General features: G+C 40.8%; 1 protein-coding gene across 1 annotated transcript in view; it reads left to right on the top strand.

Moving 5' to 3' along the window:
* The first annotated feature begins 8,982 nt into the window (after positions 1-8,982).
* Positions 8,983-25,072, top strand: part of Tspan7 (tetraspanin 7) — a 117,221-nt gene continuing 101,131 nt past the window's right edge. The window contains exon 1 of the mRNA XM_048335780.1: positions 8,983-9,105. Within this exon, the coding sequence (XP_048191737.1) occupies positions 9,025-9,105 (81 nt within the window). The 5' untranslated portion in view covers positions 8,983-9,024. The remainder of the gene's footprint in view (positions 9,106-25,072) is intronic.

Here is a 25,072-nt window from a genome sequence, read left to right as displayed (position 1 = left end):
ACTTCTGGCCGTTTTCTGTATATGTGGTGCTGGGGAATCGAACCCAGGGCCTCATGTATATGAGGCAAGCTCTTTCGCCACTAGGCCATATCCCCAGCCCCGATACTTAGCTTTTATCCTGCTTTTAGTGAATCTATGGGCCAGCCAAAGCAGCCTGTAGGTTGCCTCTTACATAAAAAACGTGTCAAATAAAGGTTCAGGTTAAGGTCAGAGAAAGGAAATTTGATATGTGGTAGCCATGAAAAGATAATACTTTTGTCCATCTGCAGCAATTTTTAGGGCAGAGATAAGTTGTACAGAAAAAGAACTGGGGTAGTGAGAAAGAGTTCTACAGAATTGATAAACATTCCTGGCCTGGTTGATCTTCATTTCATTTCTTATTTCTGGAGAGGTTCTAAAATGTTATCACTGCCATCGCTTGAGGGAAGTGAACAAATCACTGTCATCTGGCATGTGGTCTGTCCTGAGGAGGCTTACTGTTCCTTAGGAGTAGTTTCTGTTCGTTGGCCTAAAGAGCTTCTCCATCCATTCTGTCCTTCTTGGGTTCCAGGAGATTGTAAAGTATCTGGAGAGAGAATGGCTTCTGGTAAAGATACAGAACAGATGCCAAGCTTTTCACCTCCTTTCAGGTAATTCATGAGTCCGTGTAAATAATCAGTATTTCTTAGCAAAAGCATCTTTTAAGCACTTCTTACAATATTCTACCAACTATTTTCCCCTAAGAAGAAAAATGTTCTTCATATAATATACATATTTCCTAGTGATTGCATGCTAAGACGATTGTTCAGAAATATGACCAACCATGGTTGCATGTTTTCAAAGCTGTCCTCCACATTTATTTAGACTAGAAGTCAGCCTTATTTTTCTTCAAGACCCACACCCGCTCAGCCTGAGGGCTGCCTCCTCCATGTTAGAACAGTTCCTTTTACCTGCCTCAGGGATTTTAATCCCAGATGGGGAAACTGGTGAATGTTTAAAAACATTGCTGGCTAGGTTGAAAACCCACTCTGAATGAGTCAGAATCCCTGGAGGTTGGAGCCCAGGCATTCATAAATCTAAAACCTCCCAGTGGATTCTAATACAACCATAGTTGAGAGGCGCTGCTTCTGTCCTTCCTCTCTATCTTGCTGCTACTTCTAGGTTCCTTTACTCCCACTCAGGCTGCTGCAATTACCTCCCAATTCTCTTCCTGTTTTTGATCCTTCCTTCAATAACCTCTCATTCTTCTTCATACTACTTCCCAAAGTACTTTCCCAAATGCAAATCAGATCATGTCACTTCCCTACTGAGAGACGCTTTACTGATTTACCTATGTTAAAATCAAATTTGGCCTTAGCCCGAGTGAGAAACTCAGCAACATTCAGTCCCCATTTCTGCCTTCTTTACTCCAGCCCCTCCTCTAGCATGCCTTGTCACTTTCCTGAGTAGGCTTTCTGTACCTTTTCAAGCTGTCTCTGTTTGTGTTGTTTCTATCCTGTCATGAGATGTTTCTCCAATGCTCAAAGACCATACTTCAAGGCTCATTTCAAATATCACACACCCCTACTCTACTCATCAGTGAACAGTGTTGAGTCCCTACTGTGCACTATTCATTTTCTCAGCAATTTTCTTTGGATTCCTAATGTATCTAAGCGGTGAAGATATGATATTGACAAAACAGATAAAAGTACTTCCCTCTGTGAGAGTTTACATTTTAATGGGAGACTCAAGCCAAAATAAAAATGACCAAAGGTAAGCACACAAACATAAAAATGTTAGATTACTTCTGTGAAGACAATTAGAACTGAGAGCAACTGGGTGGCTATTCCTTAAAATGACCTCTCCAAGAAGGTGAAATCTCTACTGAAATTTGAATGACAGGAAGGGAGGGACTGTCCATTCAGTTTAAGGGGCAAAACCTGCCAAAGGGAGGACCACCCAGTGCAAAAGACCCTTGGGGAAAATCTGTTTAGGACAAAGTAGTTGAACGACAGGGCCAAAGAGAAAGTAGTAGCAGAGAAAGTTAGAGCCAGTGCCTGTATGCTTCCTAAGCTGCCGTAGAGTTGAAATTTGGCCAGGCCCTGGTGGTGATTCACACCTATAATCTTACCTACTTAAGAGGCTAAAATCTGGAGGATTATAGTTCAAAGCCAGACAGAGCAGAAAAGTCCATTAGACTCCATTTTCAATTAATCAATGAAAAGGAATTCTGAAGATATGGCTCAAGTGGTAGAGCACTAGCCATATGCAAGCAAGTGACCACCAGGCCTAAGTTCAAGGCCCCATACTCCCCCCCCCCCAAAAAAAAATAAAAAGAATTGAACCAGGTGTCAATGGCTCATGCCTGTAATCCTAGTTACTCAAGAGTCTGAGAATCTGAGGATCACTGTTCAAAGCCAGCCCAGGCAGGAAATTCCATGAGACTCTAATATCCAATTAACTACTAAAAGCTGGAAATGGCATTGTGGCTCCAGGTGGTAGAGTACTAGCCTCAAGCATAAAAGCTCAGGGACAGTGCCCAGGCCCTGAGTTCAAGCCCCAGAACCAGCACCAAAAAGAAGTTGAAATTTGATTTTAAGTGTCACAATGCAAAATAATTGGAGAGGTATTTTTGTTGTTGTTGTTGTTTGGTGGTCATATAGCTTGAACTCAGGGCCTGGGGCTCTGTCCCTGAGCCTCTTTATGCTCAGGGCTAGAGTTTTACTACTTGAACCACAGCCCCACTTCTGGCTTTTTCTGAGTAGTTTATTAGAGAGAGTTTATTAGAGAGAGACTTTCCTGCCTGGGCTGGCTTTGACCTCAGCCTCCTGAGTAGCTAGGATTACAGGTATGAGCCACTGGCACTGGGTGTACTTGGAGAGTTTTAAAGCAAGATAGTGGCATAATAAGATTTGTGTTTGAACAACATCACTCTAAATGCTAGATCAACAACAGATGGAGAGAGTGACAGTGGAAGCCAGGACCAGGTATATGATTTGATGGCAGTTCAGTTCTCCTTGAAGTACTTGTTCAATTCCAAGCAAACAAAAATTTCTCTTGCTTTTGGACAAATGGTTAAAATTATTTCTATCACTTAACAAGTCCTGGATCAGTTGACTCCCTCACCAGCCCCCTATACATCTCTTCCTCTACAATTGAGCCTTGCTGACCTTCATTTAGTTTCTTTCTTTCTTTTTTTTTTTTTGGCCAGTCCTAGGCCGTAAACTCAGGGCCTGAGCACTGTCCCTGGCTTCTTTTTTTTTTTTTTTTTTGCTCAAGGCTAGCACTCTGCCACTTGAGCCACAGCGCCTCTTCTGGCCTTTTCTATATATGTGGTACTGAGGAATTGAACCCAGGGCTTCATGTTCAAGTGCTCTTGCCACTAGGCCATATTCTCAGCCCCTATTATGTAATTTCTATGTGTGACAAAATATATATAACATAAAATGTAACATTGTACCCATGACATTTAGCACATTTACAGTGCTGTGAGGACGTGGTGCTATGGCTCAAGTGGTAGAGCGCTAGCCTTGAGCTGATAGAGCTCAGGGACAGTGCCCAGGCCCAAAGTTCAAGTCCCATGGACCACCAAAAAAAAAGTACAGTGCTGTAAAACCATCCCCACTATCTAGATCCGGAAGTTACTCATCATGCCAAGAGAACACTCCACGACCACTCAATTCTCCCTTTCTCCTAGCCTCTGCAACTACTAATCTGCTTTCTGACTGGATTTTTCCATCCTGAATAGCTCACATGATTAGAATAAGAAATGATGTGGCCTTTGTATCCTTTCTTTTACTTCACAGTGTTTCCAAGGTTTATCTGTGTTGTTTCACACAACAGGTAGTTCATTAATTTCTATGGCTGAATAATATTTCATTATATGGATATATTACACTTAGATTATCTATTCATCCCTTGATGGACATTATTTAGGTTCTTTCTACTTGGGGCTATTATGAAGAATGCTCACGTGAGCATTCACATGTCAATTTTTGTTTGTCTATTTTCCATTCTTTTTGGTATATATCTAAGAGTGAAATTTGCTGGGTGGTTTGGTAACTATGGTAACATTTAGTGGAACTATAGATCAATGAACTCTGTTCCTTTTCTATGGAGACTGTATAAAAAGTACCACAGATTGAGTGTATTAAAACTACAGAAAATTTCCAACCGTTCTGGAGGCTCCGAGTCTAAAAATCAAAGTGTTACCAGAGCCATGGCTCCTCTACTTCTGAGCTGAATCCTCCCATGTCTTTCTAGCCTCTGGAAATAACCATTGATCCTTGACTTTCTGCAGTTGTATCTCTCTTATCTGTGCTCTGTTGTCAAATGGCCTTCTCCCTGCATGACTGTGTTTATATCTCCCTCTCTCCTTGTCTTCTTTATTTTTAAGGACACCAGTCATATTTGCTTAAGGGCCCACAGTACTCCCGGTATGACCTGTTCTTCACTGAAATAATTATACCTGCAACAAGGTTTCTTCCAAATACATTCACCTTCTGAGGTCCGGGTGTTAACACTTTAATTACCTTGGGAGTGGGGCACAATTCACAGTCAGGTGAGCATCTGACTGACATCTGGTTTATCTGAATCCCCTGGTGAGCATGTTAACACAGGTTTGGGATGAGGCCTGGAGGGGTCTGAGGTTTTACATTCCCACAAGCTGTCTATAGTCAGTACTGCTAAGTCAGGGATAGGGTTGATACCAGATGATGGGATCTTGCATAATGGAAAGAGTGGAAATGAGACCAAATCACATTTTATGAACAAGGCAGGCAAAACTTTATAGAATAATAGCCAGAACTGGCTACTTTCAGTTGGAGCCAAAAGAAGGTAAGCAGTGACCCAGTAGAGGGGCCTCAGGCTATTGCTCTCTGCACAAGAGAGCAGCAAGCTTTCATTTATTTGTTTTTGAGGAGTGGGTGGGATAAAGTCTGGTCACTGTACATTCATCTTGGGCACACTTTCAAACAATATTTTCCTCCTTGTGCACAACATCCTGGCCTTGTATTTTGTGGCTAATGGACAGTCAACTCCATTCAGGAACTGTTGAATTATAGCTGGCGACATCATCTTACACAAATGTCCTGGCCATATGTATGATAAGGCTGAAGGACTGCTGGTGCTAGAACTGCTAAGGAAACAGAGGGCAGGGTAGAAGAACCATATCTGCTCCACAAGACAGTGAGCCAAGTGAACTGTTTGTTTTAGAGTCTTAGGCCAATCATTTCTCAAATGATCAATCCATCTACAAGCAGAACTGAGTAGAGACTGACTCAGTTGAGGTAGCAAAGGGGGATATGCAAGCAAAGATGTCAAGCCTTTTGGCCTAGCCTAGTTAAGTCCAAAACAATGGCCCTGTTCTTTTAATAGAGAGTCAATGCTTTTACTAAAAGTCATCCTTCAATTTCCTATAAAGTAACCTAGCCAACTATTGCTGTTAACTCTGAAATCACAGCGGTGTTAGCTCCGGCAGGCCAGAGGGAAGTCACCAGTGCTTTGCCCAGATGTGTGACCACAGATAGCATTTTTAGGTCAACTAAGAGTAAATGAAGCTAGAGGGCTTACTACTTTGTCATTTGTATGGCCATCTTGAGCTTCACTAGGTTTAGCTTGGTTTGGTCATAAGGGGCTCTTAATCTGTAAACATTCTGTCCTTGTGGTCTAATGTTGTGATGAATATGCCAAAGCTGTTAACAGAGCACAAGGATGAAGGCAGAAGGAAAAAACACATTTCATGCTTCTAATGGGTTAATGGGAGAAGACCAGAAATTTCCTGTTGTCTCCTTGAGCCATGCCCTACCTGTTTCAGGATAGCAAGCTATATTGGCTTGCACAAGCCTTTTCTAGTTTTAACAATGAAACTCCTAGATGCATAGAATCCCTTTAATCCTTGGGAAACTCATTCCTTTGTGTGCCACCCTCTCAGCTCTTGGTTTGTCATCTTCTATCACAGATCACAGTTTGAGTAGCAAGAATCTAGCTAGGAAGTATCTCAGCTTGCCAATTAATCACATGACTGAATATATACATGACTGAATTTGCATTAGATAAATATAGTTTACATGCACTTTTTGCTTGAACAATCCAAGTTTTCAATAATTAAGTACACTTCCCCCCCAAAGCTACAAACTGAAATGCTACTACTTCAAATTGATGGATGGCATCTGTGAATATTCTGATAACTTGTTGAATTATCCATGTTGGACTGGACATTGGGATCTTTGACTCTTCTAAACAATAATTATACATGCCAAAACTTTTTGAGAGGGCTGGGAATATGGCCCAGTGGCAAAAGAGCTTGCCTTGTATACGTGAAGCCCTGGGTTCGATTCCCCAGTACCACATATATAGAAAAAAAAGGCCAGAAGTGGTGCTGTGGCTCAAGTGGCAGAATGCTAGCCTTGAGCAAAAAAGGAAGCCAGGGATAGTGTTCATGCCCTGAGTTCAAGGCCCAGGACTGGGGGAAAAAAAACAACAACAAAACTTTTTGAGGCTAAGGATATCGACTGAGCTGCATGTGACTTGCAACTCTTATTTCATATTAAAGCCACTTGAAGAGCTTAAAAGATGCTGTCTTTACCCCATACCAAACAACTGCCATGAACACAGGGATAGAGAAATTTCTATTAAAGCTCTTCAGGTGATGCAAATGAATGGCCAGGTTTGAGAATCACTGTGCAGTAGTAGCCCTCCCTTTATACCAGAGGCAACTCACTTAAATGTATCTCTAAGCTTCTTTCCCTTGTATTCATATTCGTCTCCTCCCTTCCAAGACAAAATACCTTTTCTTAGGATTGATCATTTCTTTTTTTTTTTTTTTTTTGGCCAGTCCTGGGCCTTGGACTCCGGGCCTGAGCACTGTCCCTGGCTTCTTCCCGCTCAAGGCTAGCACTCTGCCACTTGAGCCACAGCGCCGCTTCTGGCCGTTTTCTGTATATGTGGTGCTGGGGAATCGAACCTAGGGCCTCGTGTATCCGAGGCAGGCACTCTTGCCACTAGGCTATATCCCCAGCCCCTGGATTGATCATTTCTTTAACCAGGTTCTCTTCTTCATATTTGTACCCTATTTATACAATGATCTCACTGACCTGGGACCATGTGTAACTCATTGGAGGTAATAATTACTTAGCAACAACTGACCTTGAGAGGATCTTGCCAAACTTTATTGGCTCCATGTTTTACTCTTTTTTTTTTTTTTGCCATTCTGGGGCTTTAAATCAGGGCCTGGGCACAGCACTGTCTCTGACCTTCCTTTGCTCAAGGCTAGCACTCTACCACTTGAGCCACAGCACCACTTCTGGCCCTTTCTGTTTATGTGGTACTGAGGAATTGAATCCAGGGCTTCATGCATGCTAGGCAAGCACTCTACCACTAAGCCACATCCCCAGCCCTGTTTTACTCTTTTATATTAGGTATTCATAATACATTCTACAACTGAGTTGGACTGTGTTACTGTTGCTATTTTACTTGGAGATCCTTTGAGCAATCAAGCTAAATATTCTACAGAATGTGTACTGGGTATTCCTCTCTTAACAAGCCATTGAAATTTTGGGTGGAGTGTATTCTACTTTATTTTTATTGTGGCATAATTCACATGGTATAAAACACATTCTTTTAAAGGATACAGTTCAATGGTTTTTAGTATTCTCACAAAATTGTGCAAGTTTCACCATACTTAGTTCTAGAACATTTTCATCACTTCAAAAAACAATTTTACTTATCAACAGTCACTCCTGATTCCTGCCCCCTAGCATCATTCATCCATATTGTCTATATAGGTTGATATATTCTAGTTGATCATTTAATTCATCACCTTTTGTTTCTGGCCTCTTTCACTAAGCATATTTTCAAAGTTCATATTGTAGTTCATTCTTTGACTAATTCTACATTGTACAAATATACCCACCCATTTGTCAGTGGGGCATCTGAGGTTTTTTTTTTTTTTTTTACTATTATGAGTAACAGTGCTTTAAACATTCATGCACAAGTTTCCATTTCCCTTGGATAGATACCTAGTAGTGGAATTCTTATGCTAACTTTTTAAAAATTATTTATTTTTTTATTATCAAACTGATATACAGAGCGGTTACAGTTTCATACTTTAGGAATTGGATACTTTTCTTGTACTGTTTGTTATCTCCTTCCTATGCTAACTTTATGTTCAAGGTTTGGAGGAACTTCTAAGTTGTTTTCTATCCTTTTTTGCCCCATGAATGCAGCTCTATCCTTCATAGGAGTGGCAAATGATTTTCAGACAAATGAAATCTCTTTTTAATTTGTTGAATATTTTCTATGCTCAGAATGTTGACTCATGCTGGACTTTGTCATCTGGCTTTATCTTGTGTACATTTAGAAATGTCTGAATGTGAGGAAATCTAAAAAATCTAAATATAAAAAGGAACTCTTTGAGAACGTGTGAATATCCGTGGTTGTTTGAATTTGGGGACTCGGAGTTCCTGACCACTTTTTCAGCTGTCTCTGGCCACCTGTCATCGTCTGTTTCAGAGACTGACAAAGCTTACTTGCTGCCAAGGGCATGACTATTGAGCCACTTACATCTGCGAAGGCCCGCTGGACATCCAAACATAGAAACGTGACTTATGTTTAGGAGCACTATCATCTTCACGTAGCCAGATGCTGACATTTTTACAGATATGAGGCTCTGCATTGTGAAAGTAGAAATCTTATAATCCTTGGCTCAGTGGGAGAGGTTCCAGGACCTTTGAACTGCCCTGTAGGCTCTCAGGTTTCTTCCTCCGAACCTCGCCCCACCCCTCACCTAGACTGGGGCGGGGGAGGGGGGGAAGGGGGTAGGATGAGCCTGCGCGAGACGCCTGGGGCTGGAGGCTTACCAAGCATGCGCAGAAGCTGCCAGGCCTGAAAATTGAGCAGGAGCCCCCCGCGAGGTGCGCGTTCACGCACGCGCACGCACGGCTTAGCTTGCGCGCGCACGGGGGCCTCTCGCGGCACGCGCCCCCGCCCCGCCCCGCCCCGCCTCTTCCCCCCTCCCGCGCGCCCGCCCGCCGCCTACCACCACCGCCGCCGCCGGAGCTCCGTAGTATGGCATCGAGGAGAATGGAGACCAAACCTGTGATAACCTGTCTCAAAACCCTCCTCATCATCTACTCCTTCGTCTTCTGGGTGAGTGTCCACGCCTGACCAGTGGCAGGGACACTGTCCATCAGTCTTTACGATGATGCCTTTAGTAAGAAAGGTGGTGGTGGTGGTGGGAACTAAACTAAAAATCAATTCGTGGCCCCCTCCTCAAGGAGACAGGAGCCGGGCACTGGGTCCGAGCTTCAGCATGGTCGGGTGTAGGACTGGGTGGCTTGGACGCTGAATTCTGCTTGGTACAGACTGCAGTGGCTTGCGTAGTGGGGGTGAGTGCAGGTTGTCGACCTTTCGGGAATTTTTTTTTTTTTTTAATGCATTGATGTCTTTTTTTTTTTTTTTTTTTTAAGCTCGCGGAATGGGGTCAGCTCTTGGGGAAGGTTGCGGGTTTATTTGTTTTTTCTTCTGGACTCCCCTTCCTGCCCTACCTTACCAGTCTATTCGCAGCGCCTCTTTTGAGCTAACCTGTGGCGGCATTGGAAAGAGAGCGCGGGGTTTGATCCCAGATTTCTACTGAATTCCCGACTCTACCCGGCTAATGAGAGGCACCTGAAGCCCCTTGCCTGCTTGAGCAAGGGCGAGCAGAGTCCCTCAAGCGCACTAATGGGTTTGGGGGGGGGGGGGTGGCAGGCACTGCCACCGCGTGCGCACGGAAGGAAGAGGGTCTTACATAAGCCAGGGGAATCTTTGAGCTTCCTCAGCGACCTAGAAGATGAGTCTTATGACTCCCCCCCCCCCCACCTTCCAGCTTTACATTCCTTATCTAGTCATTTCTATTCACTGCGGGAACCCCATCTGCAGGGTCCTGGGGGAGGACCCCCACCACTTGGTGAGAGCGGTAGCGCCCCAACTCTTCTCAGTCGAATTGGTGCTGCTTCCAGCCCTTGAAGCTCAATGCAGAAGGATGACGTCAGCCCCTCAGCCAGGGCCACAGGGGGCTGCATGGTGCACCTCGCGGAGGGATGCGCACGCGGGAGGAGAAGGGGGAGGACAAGAAGGAGGAGGAAAGCGGGGGGGGGGGGCTCCAGGCTTGAGCCTTACCTCATCCTGTTTGGCAATTCATGGAATCAGTGCAGGGCTGACACTGCAGTGATTCACTTGGAGAGGTGGGTGGTATCTGACCATTCCCCGCTCCTTCTTTTTCGGCGTTGATGCCCCCTCCCTCAGTTCCCTCTTGCCATACCAAACCACAGCAATTCCTCAGGAAATAAATATCCCCTCCCCTAATTTGGAACATTTCAGTTTCCAAGGCAGTCATTTTGAAACCCGAGGCTCTGTAGGAAAAACCAGTCTTGTCTTTGGTTGTTTTTCTTCTTGCTATCCCCCCCCCCATCCCCCGCGGGCCTATATTAGTCCCAATTTTGCTTTGAAACTGGAGTACAGTGCTGGATGAAGCATCCAGACTTGGCTTGATGGTGAACTTGGATGTTTGCAGTAGCCAAGGAAGAAGGAGCTGAGACTGATTAAGGATTGTTTGAAAAATCCCCTATACCCCCGCACATTTCCTTGTTACATCCAGGGCTGGGGAACTCTGGACTCTAGGGACCAGGTATATATATACCTGGAGCTTTGCAATGAGATGAGCTACATGGCTAGATTGCATTGCATAAGGCAAACGTATAGATTGGTTGTTGGCACTGAAAACAGCACAGATTGAACCATCTCTGGTGGAATTGTGAGCTGTGCATCCACAGGATCATTCGTGTCATCTTGTTTGTCTGGGGAAAAAATTACGTATGCCGATTGCTGAAAACTTCCTAGTAGCCATTCCTAGGGACTAGTTTAGCCTTTTTATTTATTTCCTTAAGTCTGCTTTTGTTTGGCTCTGTATAATTTACTTGACTTCCTACTTTTTATTGGAGCAAATTATACGCAGGATTATTTTTAGCTTCCTCCAAAATAAGGTCTGTGGTACACAGGAAGTCGGGTTGTTTTCTCTATCTCAGCAGGCTGGTAAAGGGGGCCTTGCTAGGCTTAGCCTTTCATAGGAGCACTCGCCTTGCTGGTACCCCTCCCCATGCTCTGCATGTAATTACTTAATGCCTCCTAATACATCTTGACCACTGTATTTCATGTTCTCTGGAAGTTCTTTAATGCTGACATTTTAATTTTCTTTTGCCTTCAAGATTTTCATATTCTTACCTATTTATCTGGAGCATTTTCAGTAGTTTAAATAGCATTGAATGATAATTTCCTACAGCCCAAAGAGTAAGATTCCTCCAGAAATGAAAACATTTGAGACAAAGCATGTTTGTTAATAAGCCATAACCTAAATGCTGTACTTTCCATTGTGCCGTAAATGCTATTTAAAAAAGATTCTGTTTAATTTATTATAAACCTCCACCTAAATGCTGTTTTTATACAGCAGCTTTACTGAGACATATTTCACATGCTATAAGTAACCAATGTAAAGTAAACATATACATAATATGCATTTGAATATATTCAGTATATTTTAGTATATTCACAGATACATGGAACCATCACTATATACAATTTCAGACCACTTACTCACCTCAAAGAAATCCTGTTCTCTCCCTTTAGCTGGCATTCCATACCCCATGCCATCCCCATGCCAGCCCTAGGCTACTAATCTACTTGCTATCTCTATAGATTTTCCTCTTCTACACATTTCATATACATAGAGCCAACACAATCCTTATCTTGTTGTGACTGGATTCTTCCACTTAGCATAGTGTCTTCAAGGTTGTTCCATGTTGTAGCAGTACTTCATTTCCTTTTATGGCCAAATAATATTCCCTTGTATGGACTAGTACTACATGTAGTTAATGCATTGTCCATTGATGAACATTTATTTGGGTTGAGTCATTGGCTATTATGTATAATGTTGCTATAAAACATTCATGTATCAGTTTTGTATCAACATATATTTTTTCCTTTGAGGTATTTACCTGGCAGTTAAATTACTGGGGCACATAGTAACTCTTGGTTTAATTGTTTGAAAAACTGCCATGCTGTCTTCCACAGCAACTGCTCTCATTTTAGGTATTCTCAGTAGTGAGGGTTCTAGTTTCTCCACCTCCTTGCTAACATTTTTTTTGTCTCTAGTTTTTCAATTGTAGCCCTCTTAAGTACCCATAAACTTACATTTCATTCTGTTTTGTTTTGTTTTGGCCAGTCCTGGGGCTTGGACTCAGGGCCTGAGCACTGTCCCTGGCTTCTTTTGCTCAAGGCTAGCACTCTGCCACTTGAGCCACAGTGCCACTTCCAGCTTTTTCTGTTTATGTGGTACTGAGGAATCGAACCAAGGACTTCATGCATGCCAGGCAAGCACTCTACCACTAGGCCATATCCCCAGCCTCATTCTGGTTTTTAACACACTTATTGCACATTAGTATATCTTCCTTGAAGAAATGACTGTTTATCTCTTTTGACCATTTTTATTTGGGTTATCTTTTTATTGAGATATAAGAATCCTGGGTACTGGGTACTGTTCCTGAGCTTTTTTTGCTCAAGGCTAGTGTTCTACCACTTGAGCCACAGCTCTGCATCAAACTTTTTAAATTTGATGGTTATTTGGTGATAAGAATCTCATATACTTTCCTGCCTTGGCTGGCTTTGAACCATGAGCCTCAGATCTCAGCTTCCTGACTTGCTACATTTACAGGTACCTGGCTTCAGAAATATGATTTACAAATATTTTTCCCATTATTTGTGTTGTGTCTTTACTTTTTCTTGATGTCTTTGAATTATAGAGGTTTTTGTTTAATTTTAAGGAAAACAATCCATTCATTCTTCCTTTTGTTGCACATCCTTTATGTGTTAGATATAAGAATCCTTTGCCAAAATCCCAAGTCACAAAATTTACCTGTTTTTAAGAATGATTTCTCCAGACTGTAAATCCCAGCTTCATATGAATTCTTTTAATACTGCTTTTTCTACTAAAGTTGATGTTTACCTGGTCCTACTGTCTGGCTAACCTAGCTTCCCTTTACACCTATCAGCTATACTTGGTCTTGCTACCATGTAAAGGAAAGCTGTGGGAAATGCTCTATATTTTAGATACTTAGAGAGGTATATGTACTGTTTGGGATGTTTGTTCTGTGCTGTGTTTCTGTGCTGTTTGGCTGTGTTGAGGCAAAAAAAGAATAATTCTCTGTTCATTAAATGCAATTGATACATTAATCTTTCTCATCTTGAATAATATCTGGGACATGGTAAGCACTCAAATATTTGTCAAAATGTGTGGAATTTTGCTAAGAAAAATATGACTGGTTTTCTTTTTCTGAAGAGAAGATGGAGGAGCGATTAGGTAGAATTATTTTAATCATGCCCTTTCTGAGTTGCTTGAATTGAATGGCTCTTCCGTTTAGCCTAGGGCTAAATGACATTTGATCTTAAGATGGTTTGGGTCAGTAGCATCAAGAACTACTTGGGCATGTACAAAACTGGAAGTCTGCAGTTAAGAAAGAGATCTGGCCTTTTTTTTGGTCTACAAAATTCTTCCTGTCTGAGAGATTTCTCTAAAGTGGTGGTTTTCCACAGGAAGCAATCCTTCCATATTGGCATATTGAAGACATTTTTTTTTTTGTTAGAAATAGGGAAGGAGCTACTGGCATCTAGTGGGTAGAGGACATCCTACAGTATACTGGACAATCTCTGGAAACAAATGAACTGATTGAAAATATCCACAGTGTCAGCAACTTAGCTATTTTACTTCCATAGTAGACAACATCATTCTAGAGCATGTGCAGCACCATCACATGTAAGAAGAACAGCAGTGGTATGCCATAATGTGTGTGTGCACACACATGTGTCTGCACTAATCCAGGGGCTGAGTGCTGTCCCTTGAGTATTTTTGCTCAAGGCTGATATGCTACCACTTGAGCCACAGCTCCACTCCCACTTTGGGCTAATTGGAAATCGGAGTCTCATGGACTTTCCTGCCCAGGCTGGCTTCAAACTATGATCTTCAGATCTGAGCCTCCTGAGTAACTAGGATTATAGGTGTGAATCACCAGCATGTGGGCTAATTCTTTATTGCATCTACGATCCAGGAATATTTACTCACAGGAATATTCACTCATATTTCAAGAATTACTTGGATTTAAACTAAAGGTCTCACTCTTGCTAGGCAGGTCCTTGTACCATTTGAGCCACATTGCCAAACATTTTTTGCTTATTTACTTTTTGGGGTAGGGAATCTTGTTTTTACCAGGACTAGCCTTTGATCACAATCGCCCTACTGGGGCTGAGAACGTGGTTTAGTGGTAGAGTTCTTGCCTAGCATGCATGAAGCCTTGGGTTCGATTCCTCAGCACCACATAAACAGAAAAATCTGGAAATGGCACTGTGGCTCAAGTGGTAGAGTGCTAGTCTTTAGCAAAAGGAAGCCAGAGACAGTGCTCAGGCCCTGAGTGCAAGCCCCAGCTTGTTGGTTGAGATAGGTAGGCATGCTAACTTTTTGCTCTGCCTCCAGAGGAGTTGAGATTGTAGGCACCTACCTCCATACCCAGCCCCATAATTTGAAGACTAAAGGTAGGTGTCTTTTTATACAGTTGTGTTCTAATGGATATGATGGTTTGTCTTCCAGTGATATAACATCATCTGAATGTTAAGTCAAAAGATTATTTATTGTCCTTGATTTATATGTTCTGTTTTCAGATTCAGAGTAAGGAAAGGAAAAAATGCATCTAGAAATGAGTAGTTTTGTGCTTTCAGGACTAGCAAGCAGTGCCTGACACATAGTAGGTTTACTCCAGAAATATTTAGTTAATAAATGAAAAATGAAATTTTTGACTGCTTTTGGGCTCATTTGTTTTATTTTAATTCATGTTAGTGGAGGAGGAGGCTTTTTAAAAAAAGTTATGCTTAGTCTACATGTTAATTTAGATGTGCTCTGCTACTAACATGTGTCCTAGAGGACTTTATAAGGAGTTATTCATCTTAATGATAATTCAATCATTATATTTTTGTGATTTAGCTTGCTGGATATTTTATTTATTTAAATTTTAAATTATAACTTAAGCTTGAATACAAAGAATATCTGTCTTAAAACACAGTATCCTACTTTCCTGACAAACACAATTTAAGAGCAAGTGGGAGGGGCTGGGGATATAGCCTAGTGGCAAGAGTGCCTGCCTCGGTATACCTGAGGCCCTAGGTTCGATTCCCCAGCACCACATATACAGAAAATGGCCAGAAGCGGCGCTGTGGCTCAAGTGGCAGAGTGCTAGCCTTGAGCGGGAAGAAGCCAGGGACAGTGCTTAGGCCCTGAGTCCAAGGCCCAGGACTGGCCAAAAAAAAAAAAAAGCAAGTGGGAAATGTTATAAACATATTACCAGGTAAATTCTGTTTTGGTTTATGAATTTGTATGTACTTTAAATACTTGTATGAGTTCTAAGATTTAAATCTATTTTATCTAGACAATATTATGAGGAGAAATATCATTTGTTTCCTTCCAATATATATTGGATTTGATTATTTGATTTCTTTTGTGATCAGCCAAGGATGTAGTTAGCTTACTAAAGTGTTATTAAATTCTTTTATGGTGAAATAGTAGTTATTATTTATTTGGGAAGCATAATTAATTTGGGGAGATTTGAAAAATAATAGTCAACAAATTTTTTTTCTTTCATCGTCTAGAAAGTTTAGGTATTATAAGTTAAATAGGAAGTGAAAGATCTTAAAGACAAGAACTAATATTTTGCAAAGTGAACTGGGGCTTGTACTGAAGCTTATTTTGTAGCATATTTGAATTGCATGTCAGTGCAATTCAGCAAACATTCATTGACTATATATGCCAGATATCAAATGTTCACGAATATGTCTGTTACAGAATGCTACTTTTTATATTTTACCTGCATTTCTAATGTATTTAATTTTGAACTTTTCAGTTTTATGTGTGGTTGTCACACTATGGAGCATGAAGATTTAGCTCTCATGCCTCAGTTCCTTTCTTCCACACTCAGATCTTCTGCATATTGGAGTAGACTCTAATATGTCATTTAACATTTTATAATTATCATACATCATCTTTGTTAAGCAGCAGTAGCGAGTTATTTCATTAATGCTATTAGGTCATGTATCATACATCTTTCTATTTTGCCTGACGTTAGAAATTGTCTTGCTTTATACTCTGCTTAAAAGCAGTTTCCTATATTAACTACTAATTAATTCCCATATTCTTTTTTTTTTCCTTGGCCAATCCTGGGGCTTGAGAACTGTCCTGGCTTCTTTTTGTTTGTTTGTTTTGATTCTGTTGCCAGTCCTGGGGCTTGGACTCAGGGACTGAGCACTGTCCCTGGCTTCTTTTTGCTCAAGGCTAGCACTCTACCACTTGAGCCACAGCGCTGCTTCAGGCTTTTTCTATATATGTAGTGCTGAGGAATTGAACCCAGGTCTTCATATGTATGAGGCAAGCCCTCTACCACTAGGCCATATTCCCAGGACTTTCCATATTCTTTACTCAATATATTCCAACACTTCATATATCCTATAAGATTGCTAGTATTGGAGACATTTGTGTGAGACTATCCTGACCTTCAACCTGAGCTCATTGTTTTGTATATGATTAAGAAGGGTCACCAGGGCTGGGCATATAGCCTAGTGGCAAGAGTGCCTGCCTCGGATACACGAGGCCCTAGGTTCGATTCCCCAGCACCACATATACAGAAAACGGCCAGAAGCGGCGCTGTGGCTAAAGTGGCAGAGTGCTAGCCTTGAGCGGGAAGAAGCCAGGGACGGTGCTCGGGCCCTGAGTCCAAGGCCCAGGACTGGCCAAAAAAAAAAAAAAAAAAAGAAGGGTCACCAAAAAGCTGAACAGAAGCATGCAATGACTCCCACATTTGAAGATTAAAAGTTGTGTAAGTCTTGGAACCAAGGTCAGTATCTTTAGGTCTTTTTTTTCCCTTTGGTCTGATTAGATTTCCTATGGGAGAATTTTTTTGTGCACTGTCCCTGAGCTTCTTTTGCTCAAGGCTAGCACTCTATCACTTGAGCCACAGTGCCACTTCCAGCCATTTCTGTTTATGTGGTACTGAGGAATCCAACCCAGAGCTTCATTCATGCTAGACAAGCACTCTACCACTAAGCCACATGCCCAGCCCTATGAAAGAATTTTTTAATTTTTCTCTGAATAAAGAAAGTAGGGACACTTGGGTTTTCCTGCGTAGTCAATGTAGCTTTTTGTTTTCCTGCTAGAATCCATCACTTCTGAGTTTCTGTTCTTAGTTCAGAAATTGTCTATTACAGTCTTTAAATAAAAAAAAATCTTAAAGAAGCCAGAGGCCATAATTTGGAAGGGACCTAATTAATTGGTTTTTTTTGCTCTTATAAAGACTTTTGGGTGAGGGGGGTTCTCCTTATTTTTTAACTCCCTTTCTTTATTTGTAGGGTTGCAAGGAGGTGTTATCTTTTCTTTCAGCTGCCATGTGATTTGGGGTTTTCTTAGCTGATAAGATTTCAATGTGGTCATTTCTTATTCCATTCTCTTTATTATTGTGGGTTCAAAATCCTTTTAGTGTCATTTCAATGGAATTTTGGGAGATAGCCAATATAAATGGATGTGTTTGATCCATCATCTTTAACTGGAAGTCCTTTATGTACAAATACAATCACATGGTCCTAATTAAATAAGCAATTGACTGTGAGTGATTGAATAGAGCATATGAAATGGCAATAGTTGAGCTACTCTAATAGGTACTGGAGCTACTTTTAATTTTTAATAATGCTTTGGAATGTCAAGGAAATATTCTAGGTTGGAATAGGCCCATTAAGGCACATCCTCCAAAAGGTTATCTGGTTGTCAGGTACTGGACAATTGGGCATGGAGTTCTGAAAGTTGCTACTGCTCTATCTTCCCTTATCCTTTTTTCCTACCTGGTGAAGGCCCTGGTATCCTCTGACTTAATTCAGACTTGATGGGTTAAATTAATGTAGAAGCATAAGAGTATGAGGTATATATGGTGATGGTAAGGGACTGAAAATTTGATGTTAAATGGATTATTGCTTGGTTGTTTTCTTGCAAATACAAATAAATGATAGCTTCCTTTGTTGACACTTATGTATTACAATGTAGTCTTTCCTTATTTCTATACATTGTATAGCATTTGGAGAACATTAAGCCCTTGATACATAGTATTTGCTTATAATGTAGTTGGATTTTTGTCCAAGTAGAATGAAATGTCCCCCCCCATTTTATCATAGCTCCAGTTCTTGACTTGACCTTACTATGAGGTACATTATGAAGATTCCTAATGTGTTGAACATTACTTATTGTTTCAAGTAAATATCTCAGAAGATGCTGACATATTGAAGCATTTTGAGGTTTATAGTTAAAATATAAAAATAAATGTAGACATATTTGCAAAAAAAGGAAGATGATGCTTGGTATTGGAAGTCATCTGTGACTGTATTTCTTTGTTTTAGCCAGTTAAAATTTTGCAAGAAGACTAATATACTCCTAAACTAATTAAAAACACACTTTAAAAATATATTCTTATGTGCTTTTCTCCTCTGATCTCATTACAACAGGTTCTGATTTGAGTTATCTCCTCATGATGGCAAGCAGATCATTGGGTTGCTGCTCTTAAATTTCTCCTCTTGGCTCTTATGTTACCTCTCTTCCTGTGACAGAATGCTTTTTATTCATGGCTGAATATTTTTTCCCTCTTTTATATAGTACCCTGGTATTCATCAAGAAAAGGATGCAGGCAGAAAAGATAGAAGAGGGATTTATTTTGATTTATTTCTTTTGTTTTCTCTTTTGGTTTTTTCATCAGTTGAATACGTAATCCTTTTAACCAGTTTGATGATAGTCCTAAGGATCACAATTCTACTGTGAAATATGTTTTTAGTGCTTTCCACAAGTTCTGGTGAGCTTTGATCATCATCATCTGTTTACGAGGAATTACAGGTACATTATACTAGAGGATGTAGCGGGTCAGGGGTTGATACTAATTGGATAATCTGGATCAGTGAGTCTCAATCCTTTTTTCCCACCAGAATTGTCTGTTGTCCTAAAATGAACACTTAGACCCCCATCCTAAGACATTCTGTTTCTGTTGGTCTGATTGGGGTCAGTAAAGAAATTTTGAAATAAGCTCCCAAGGTGATTCAACTGTGCAATTAGGATTGAGAACCACTGGTCTGAGGTGAATTTGGTAGATAATAATAGGTCTGGTTCATCCTGACTCTCCTGGATCTGGAGGTAGCTAGGGATTCTCTTGTATTGGTCTGTCGATTTGGTGTTTTGTCTAAAAGTCTGCGGGCAGGGCTCCAGTGCCTCAATAAACTAAAATTGCCTTATCACTCAGGAGATTTTGATATTCATTCTTGACTAAAAATGCTTGTTAGAATCAACAGAGGTTTTATTTTTTGATAGTATTGAGGTATGAACTTAGGGCCTCATACTTGGTAGTCATGTGTTCTACCACTTGAGCAACAACTCTAGCCCAACAGGGACCTTTTTTTGCCAGTCCTGGGCCTTGGACTCAGGGCCTGTCCCTGGCTTCTTTTTGCTCTTGAACCACAGCACTACTTCCGGCCTTTTCTGTTTATGTGGTGCTGAGGAATTGAACCCAGGGCCTCATTCATACTAGGCAAGCACTCTACCACTAAGCCATATTTCCAGCCCCCCTAGGGGCCTTTTTAAAAATATGAATGTTCAGTCCTATCTCATGGAGTTACCACTTTAATTGATGTATAAAGGGGCCCAAGTGTGTGTGCATTTTTGAAAAACCAACCACAGGATGATTCTGCTTCTTGAGATGTAGGTCTGTGGTCAATTACATAGAGTATTAGAAGTGAATTTTACCCGATGAATCCTTTTTTTTTTTTTTTTTTTTGTCCAGTCCTGGGTCTTGGACTCAGGGCCTGAGCACTGTCCCTGGCTTCTTCCCGCTCAAGGCTAGCACTCTGCCACTTGAGCCACAGCGCCACTTCTGGCCGTTTTCTGTATATGTGGTGCTGGGGAATCGAACCTAGGGCCTCGTGTATCGGAGGCAGGCACTCTTGCCACTAGGCTATATCCCCAGCCCCCGATGAATACTTTTCTATGTTGTGATTTTGGTTCTCAAAGATATGATTTGAGAAGAGTATCCTATAAAAAAAGATGTAGCCAATATTCTATTTTTTGTACCCACCAAACCAGTTTCTGGTAAGGATTTAGTTCTTTAAGTTAAAATTTGTGAAGTAGGCTTGTTTCAGTTGCATTCCTCCACACCTATATTAAACTTTATACTTTAATCCTTGAGCGTGTTAGACCTCCATTGTATCTGTCAAGAGTCAAAAAACTAAAGCCTTTGGGTCAAATCAGGCTGGTTATCCGGTTTTGTAAATGCGGTTTGATTGAGATGCAGCTTTGCTCATTCATCACACTATTACCGATGCTGCTGTCACATTACAACAGACTTGAGTAGCTATGATGGAGATGACAAAACCTAAAATAGTGACTATCTGGCTCTTTACAGAAAAGGTGTGTCAACTGCTTTCCTATAGCAGTATGTCCCCACTGTGTGGTTAGTGGACAGTAGCTAGTCAGTAAACTGTTATCAGCTTGCTTGGAGAAGGAACTTGTATCAGAAAGTAAATAGAGTTTTTTCTTGAATGTCTAAATGAAGTTTGGAGTGAATTAACTGTTTGACCCAGGCTTTTTATCTGATTACAACTATTTACTTGACCTCATTATACCTATAGCCCTATAATTTTTGCATGGTTGATGTTTATTTAATTGCATCCAAGTTTCCAGTGTAATAGTCCATCTCTCTGATATCTCTATAGTACATAGGATCTGCATATTTTCTAATATGATATGGTTCTGCCTTATATTTGAACTAATGACATTATAGAATTTAAATAAAGGCTCCAATTTTGTTTTCTGTCATATAGATATCTAGCAGTACCAGCATCACTTAAGCCTAGCTTTCTCCCACTGAAAGCTATGTCACTTTCTATTTACTAAATAATATACAGTAGAACTTATTTCGGGACTTGTTAGTGTTCTACCAATCTACTTGTAGAAGCTGAAATAACCACAAATTGGAACTTAAAAGATCTAGTTAGTTATGCACTAACCTGTGAGGAAGCTGGTTGAGGGCTTCAGATGTGGGTTGTCTAAGTTGAGACATGCTACAATATAAACTCCATGTCAAAGTTTGAAGCCAAAGAGTGAAGTATCTCATTTGTACTGGTTAAATATTAAAGTGGTAATATTTTAGATATATTGGCATAAGTATGACATAATAGTCCATGTTGGTTGATCTGGAGAGAAAAATTGGACTTCTGTATATTTGTTTGTTGGCTTGTCAGTGAACCTTGAGATGATCAGTCTTGTATGATCTGAATGGAACAGCTCTTCTTTAGGCTTTTGAACTGGCATTAGAAGAAACATGGTGGGCTGGGGATATAGCCTAGTGGCAAGAGTGCCTGCCTCATATACACGAGGCCCTAGGTTCGATTCCCCAGCACCACATATACAGAAAACGGCCAGAAGCGGCGCTGTGGCTCAAGTGGCAGAGTGCTAGCCTTGAGCGGGAAGAAGCCAGGGACAGTTCTCAGGCCCTGAGTCCAAGGCCCAGGACTGGCCAAAAAAAAAAAAAAAAAAAAAAAAAAAGAAGAAACATGGTTCATGTAATAGCTGAAGGAGAAAGAAACCCAGGGGGAATTAGCAGTCACATGTGAGTGCTGGAGAGCTGGAGTGGGACCAGTAGCTTCCTGGACAGCCCTACAGTAGTCCATGCATTTCTCTGGAAATAAGTCTTCTAGGGAAGCTTAGTCATGCACAAGTCATTCCTAGTTTCCACCTTTCTTCCTCTTTTAATCATCCTTGCATAACCAAGATGGCTGATTGGGTGGCTGTTTGAAGTGTTTACAAAGGCAGGATTGTAATTACAATAGGAGGCTTGCATTGGAAGGTAAAAGTGGGCAAAGCACATAAGGTCATTTAAGAGGCACCGGATAGTAAATGGTACCCTTTTCAACTTCATAGTACACCCAGATTTCTGAATGAAGTTAATGCTACCTTGCTTGCCAATAATAGGTGTAGCAAAGCATTAGGGCAAGAGTGCTAATAATGGAAGCCTGCATTTCCAGAAAATCTTGTCTAAGGGATAGAGGTTATCCTATGGGTAGTAGTAAGTCATTTGAGCAAGTTACTTATTAATCTCCTTAATAGCAGCTGCTCTGTTGGGAAGTGAGGCTGCCAATTGTTTCATCTTACAGTCTTCTGAGATGTTTGGAGAACAAACAAATGACTGCTTTGTATATTGTATTTTTCAAAAGATAAATAAAGTCCTGGTAGCTAGCCTGACAGTTTTATAAATGACTTAGCACAGGCTGCTCTCTGAGTGGTGCCTCCATAGGTGCTTCAGGGGCTTTTTTTTAAGATGAGATGACAAGTGGAGGAGAAATGTACTTCATTCACAGTGTTGGGAACTGAGAACAAAGTCTTTTAAATCAAGGTGTTGAAGTGAACTTTGGCTATGTAATGTGTCAATTATTTTGACATAAAAGAAATCAAGGAAAAGAGAAGTATATAAATGAATGTTCTATCTAAAAAAGCTGTTCAAGTAAGCTATCTACAAATCATTATATGGTTTCCTATTTTTTTGAATAATTACTTATTGTCAAAGTGATGTACAGAGAGGTTACAGTTTCATACATAAGGCAGTGGATACATTTCTTGTACAATTTGTTACCTCCTCCCTCATTTCCCCCCTCCCCACTCCCCCTTTCTCTCTCCCTCCATGAGTTGTTCAGTTAGTTTACATCAAATGGTTTTGTTAGTATTGCTTTTGGAGTAGTTTGTCTTTTTATCCTTTGTCTCTTGATTTTGATACTCCCTTTCCCTTCCCTAGATCTAATACCAGTATATATAGTATACAGTGTATTCAGATAAGATACAGAGATAGTGCGGGTACAACCACAGGAAGGGGATACAAGAGGATCATCAATAATAGAAGCTACGGTTTCACCTGGCATGTTGAAAATAATTACAACAGTGATATAACACTCATTTATATAACATGGAGTTCATTTCACTTAACATCATCTTATGTGTTCATAAGGGCATAGCTATTGGCCTCGTGATCCTCTGCTGTGACTTGCCTAAACCTGTACTAATCATTCCCTATGAGGGAGACCATAGAGTCCATGTTTCTTTGGGTCTGGCTCACTTCATTTAGTATAATTTTTTCCAAGGCCTCCATTTCCTTACGAATGGGACAATGTCATTCTTTCTGATAGAGGCATAAAATTCCATTGTGCATATGTACCACATTTTCCTGATCCATTCGTCTACTGAGGGGCATCTGGGTTGGTTCCATAGTTTAGCAATGACAAATTGTGCTGCGATGAACATTGTTGTGCTGGTGGCTTTAGTGTGGTCTTGTTTGTAATCTTTTGGATAGATGCCCAAAAGTGGGGCTGCTGGGCCATAGGGGAGCTCTATGTTTAGCCTTATGAGGAATTTCCATACCACTTTCCAAAATGGCTGAACAAGTTTACATTCCTACCAACAATGTAGTAGGGTTCCCTTTTGGCCATATCCCCTCCAGCATTTGTCATTGTTAGTTTTCCTGATAATGGACATTCTTACTGAGGTGAGGTGGAATCTCAATGTTGTTTTGCTTTGTATTTCTTTTATGGCCAGTGATGTAGATAGAGCACTTCTTCATGTGTCTCTTGGCCATTCTCATTTCCTCTTCAGAGAAGTCTCTTTTTAGGTCTTTAGCTCACTCTTTGAGGGGCTGTTGGTTCTTTGAGGTTTTGTTTTGGAGGAATTTAATTTTTTTGAGTTCTGCCTATATTTTAGATATGAGGCCTTTGTCCGTTGTATGGCTGGTAAGGATCTTCTCCCAATCTGTGGGTTTTCTGTTTATCTTGCGAGCTATGTCCTTTGCCCTGCAGAAGCTCTGCAGTTTGATGCAATCCCATTTGTCCAACCTTTCTTTGATTTGTAGCATTTCTGGGCCTTTGTTAAGGAAGTTTCGTCCTATGCCAAGGAGCTCAAATGTTTCTCCTACTCCTTGTAGTGTTTTCAGGGTATCTGTTTTTATTTCAAGGTCTTTGATCCATTTGGAGTTGATTTTGGTGCAGGATGATATATAAGGATCTAGTTTTAATTTTTTGCAGGTGTTGAACCAGTTTTTCCAGCACCATTTGTTAAAGAGGCTATCTTTCTTCTATCCCATTGTTTTCGCTCCTTTATCAAAGATTAAGTAGGCATAGTTCTGCGGGTTCATTTCTGGGTCTTCAATTCGGTTTCATTGGTCCTCAGGCCTGTTCTTGTGCCTAGACCAAGCTGTTTTTGTTACTATAGTTTTGTAATACAGCTTGAAGTTTGGTATTGTAATTCCTCTTTCTACTTAGGATTGTTTTTGCTATTTGGGGTCTTTTATTGTTCCATATGAATTTCTGGATTGCCTCTTCTGTTTCATTAAAAAATGGTGTTGGGGGCTGGGATGTAGCTCAGTGACAAAGTGCTTGCCTAGCAAGTGCAACATCCTGGGTTCGATCCCCAGTACCAAAAAAGAAAAGACAAAAAAATACAGTTAAAAATGGTGTGGGTATATTAATGGGTATTGCATTGAATTTGTAGATAGTCTTTGGCAATATTGCCATTTTGACAATATTAATCCTCCCTGTCCAGGAGCATGGGAGGTTTTTCCATGGTTTCCTATTTTTGTAAAGAAAACAAATGCTGAAGAGAAACCTACACCAAAATGTGAACAGTGGTAAGATAATGTATGGGTTATTTTTTCTATGTTCTTCTCTATTTTCCAAGCATTCTCCTTCCTATTATATATAAATTAAATAACTTTTCTGATGGTGAAAGCAACAAATACTTATTTTGGCGGCCATGGGGCTCGAACTCTGGGCCTGGGCATTATCCCTGAGCTCTTCAGCTCAAGGCTAGCAGTCTACCACTTGAGCTACAGCACCACTTCTGGTTTTCTGGTGGTTACTAGGGATAAGAGTCTCATGGACTTTACTGCCCAGGCTGGCTTTCAACTACGACCCTCAGATGTCAGCCTTC

Source organism: Perognathus longimembris, chromosome 28, assembly GCF_023159225.1.
Source record: "Perognathus longimembris pacificus isolate PPM17 chromosome 28, ASM2315922v1, whole genome shotgun sequence".
Classification (NCBI taxonomy): domain Eukaryota; kingdom Metazoa; phylum Chordata; class Mammalia; order Rodentia; family Heteromyidae; genus Perognathus; species Perognathus longimembris.
Note: the sequence above shows the minus strand (reverse complement) of the source record. Positions and strands in the feature narration are given on the sequence as shown.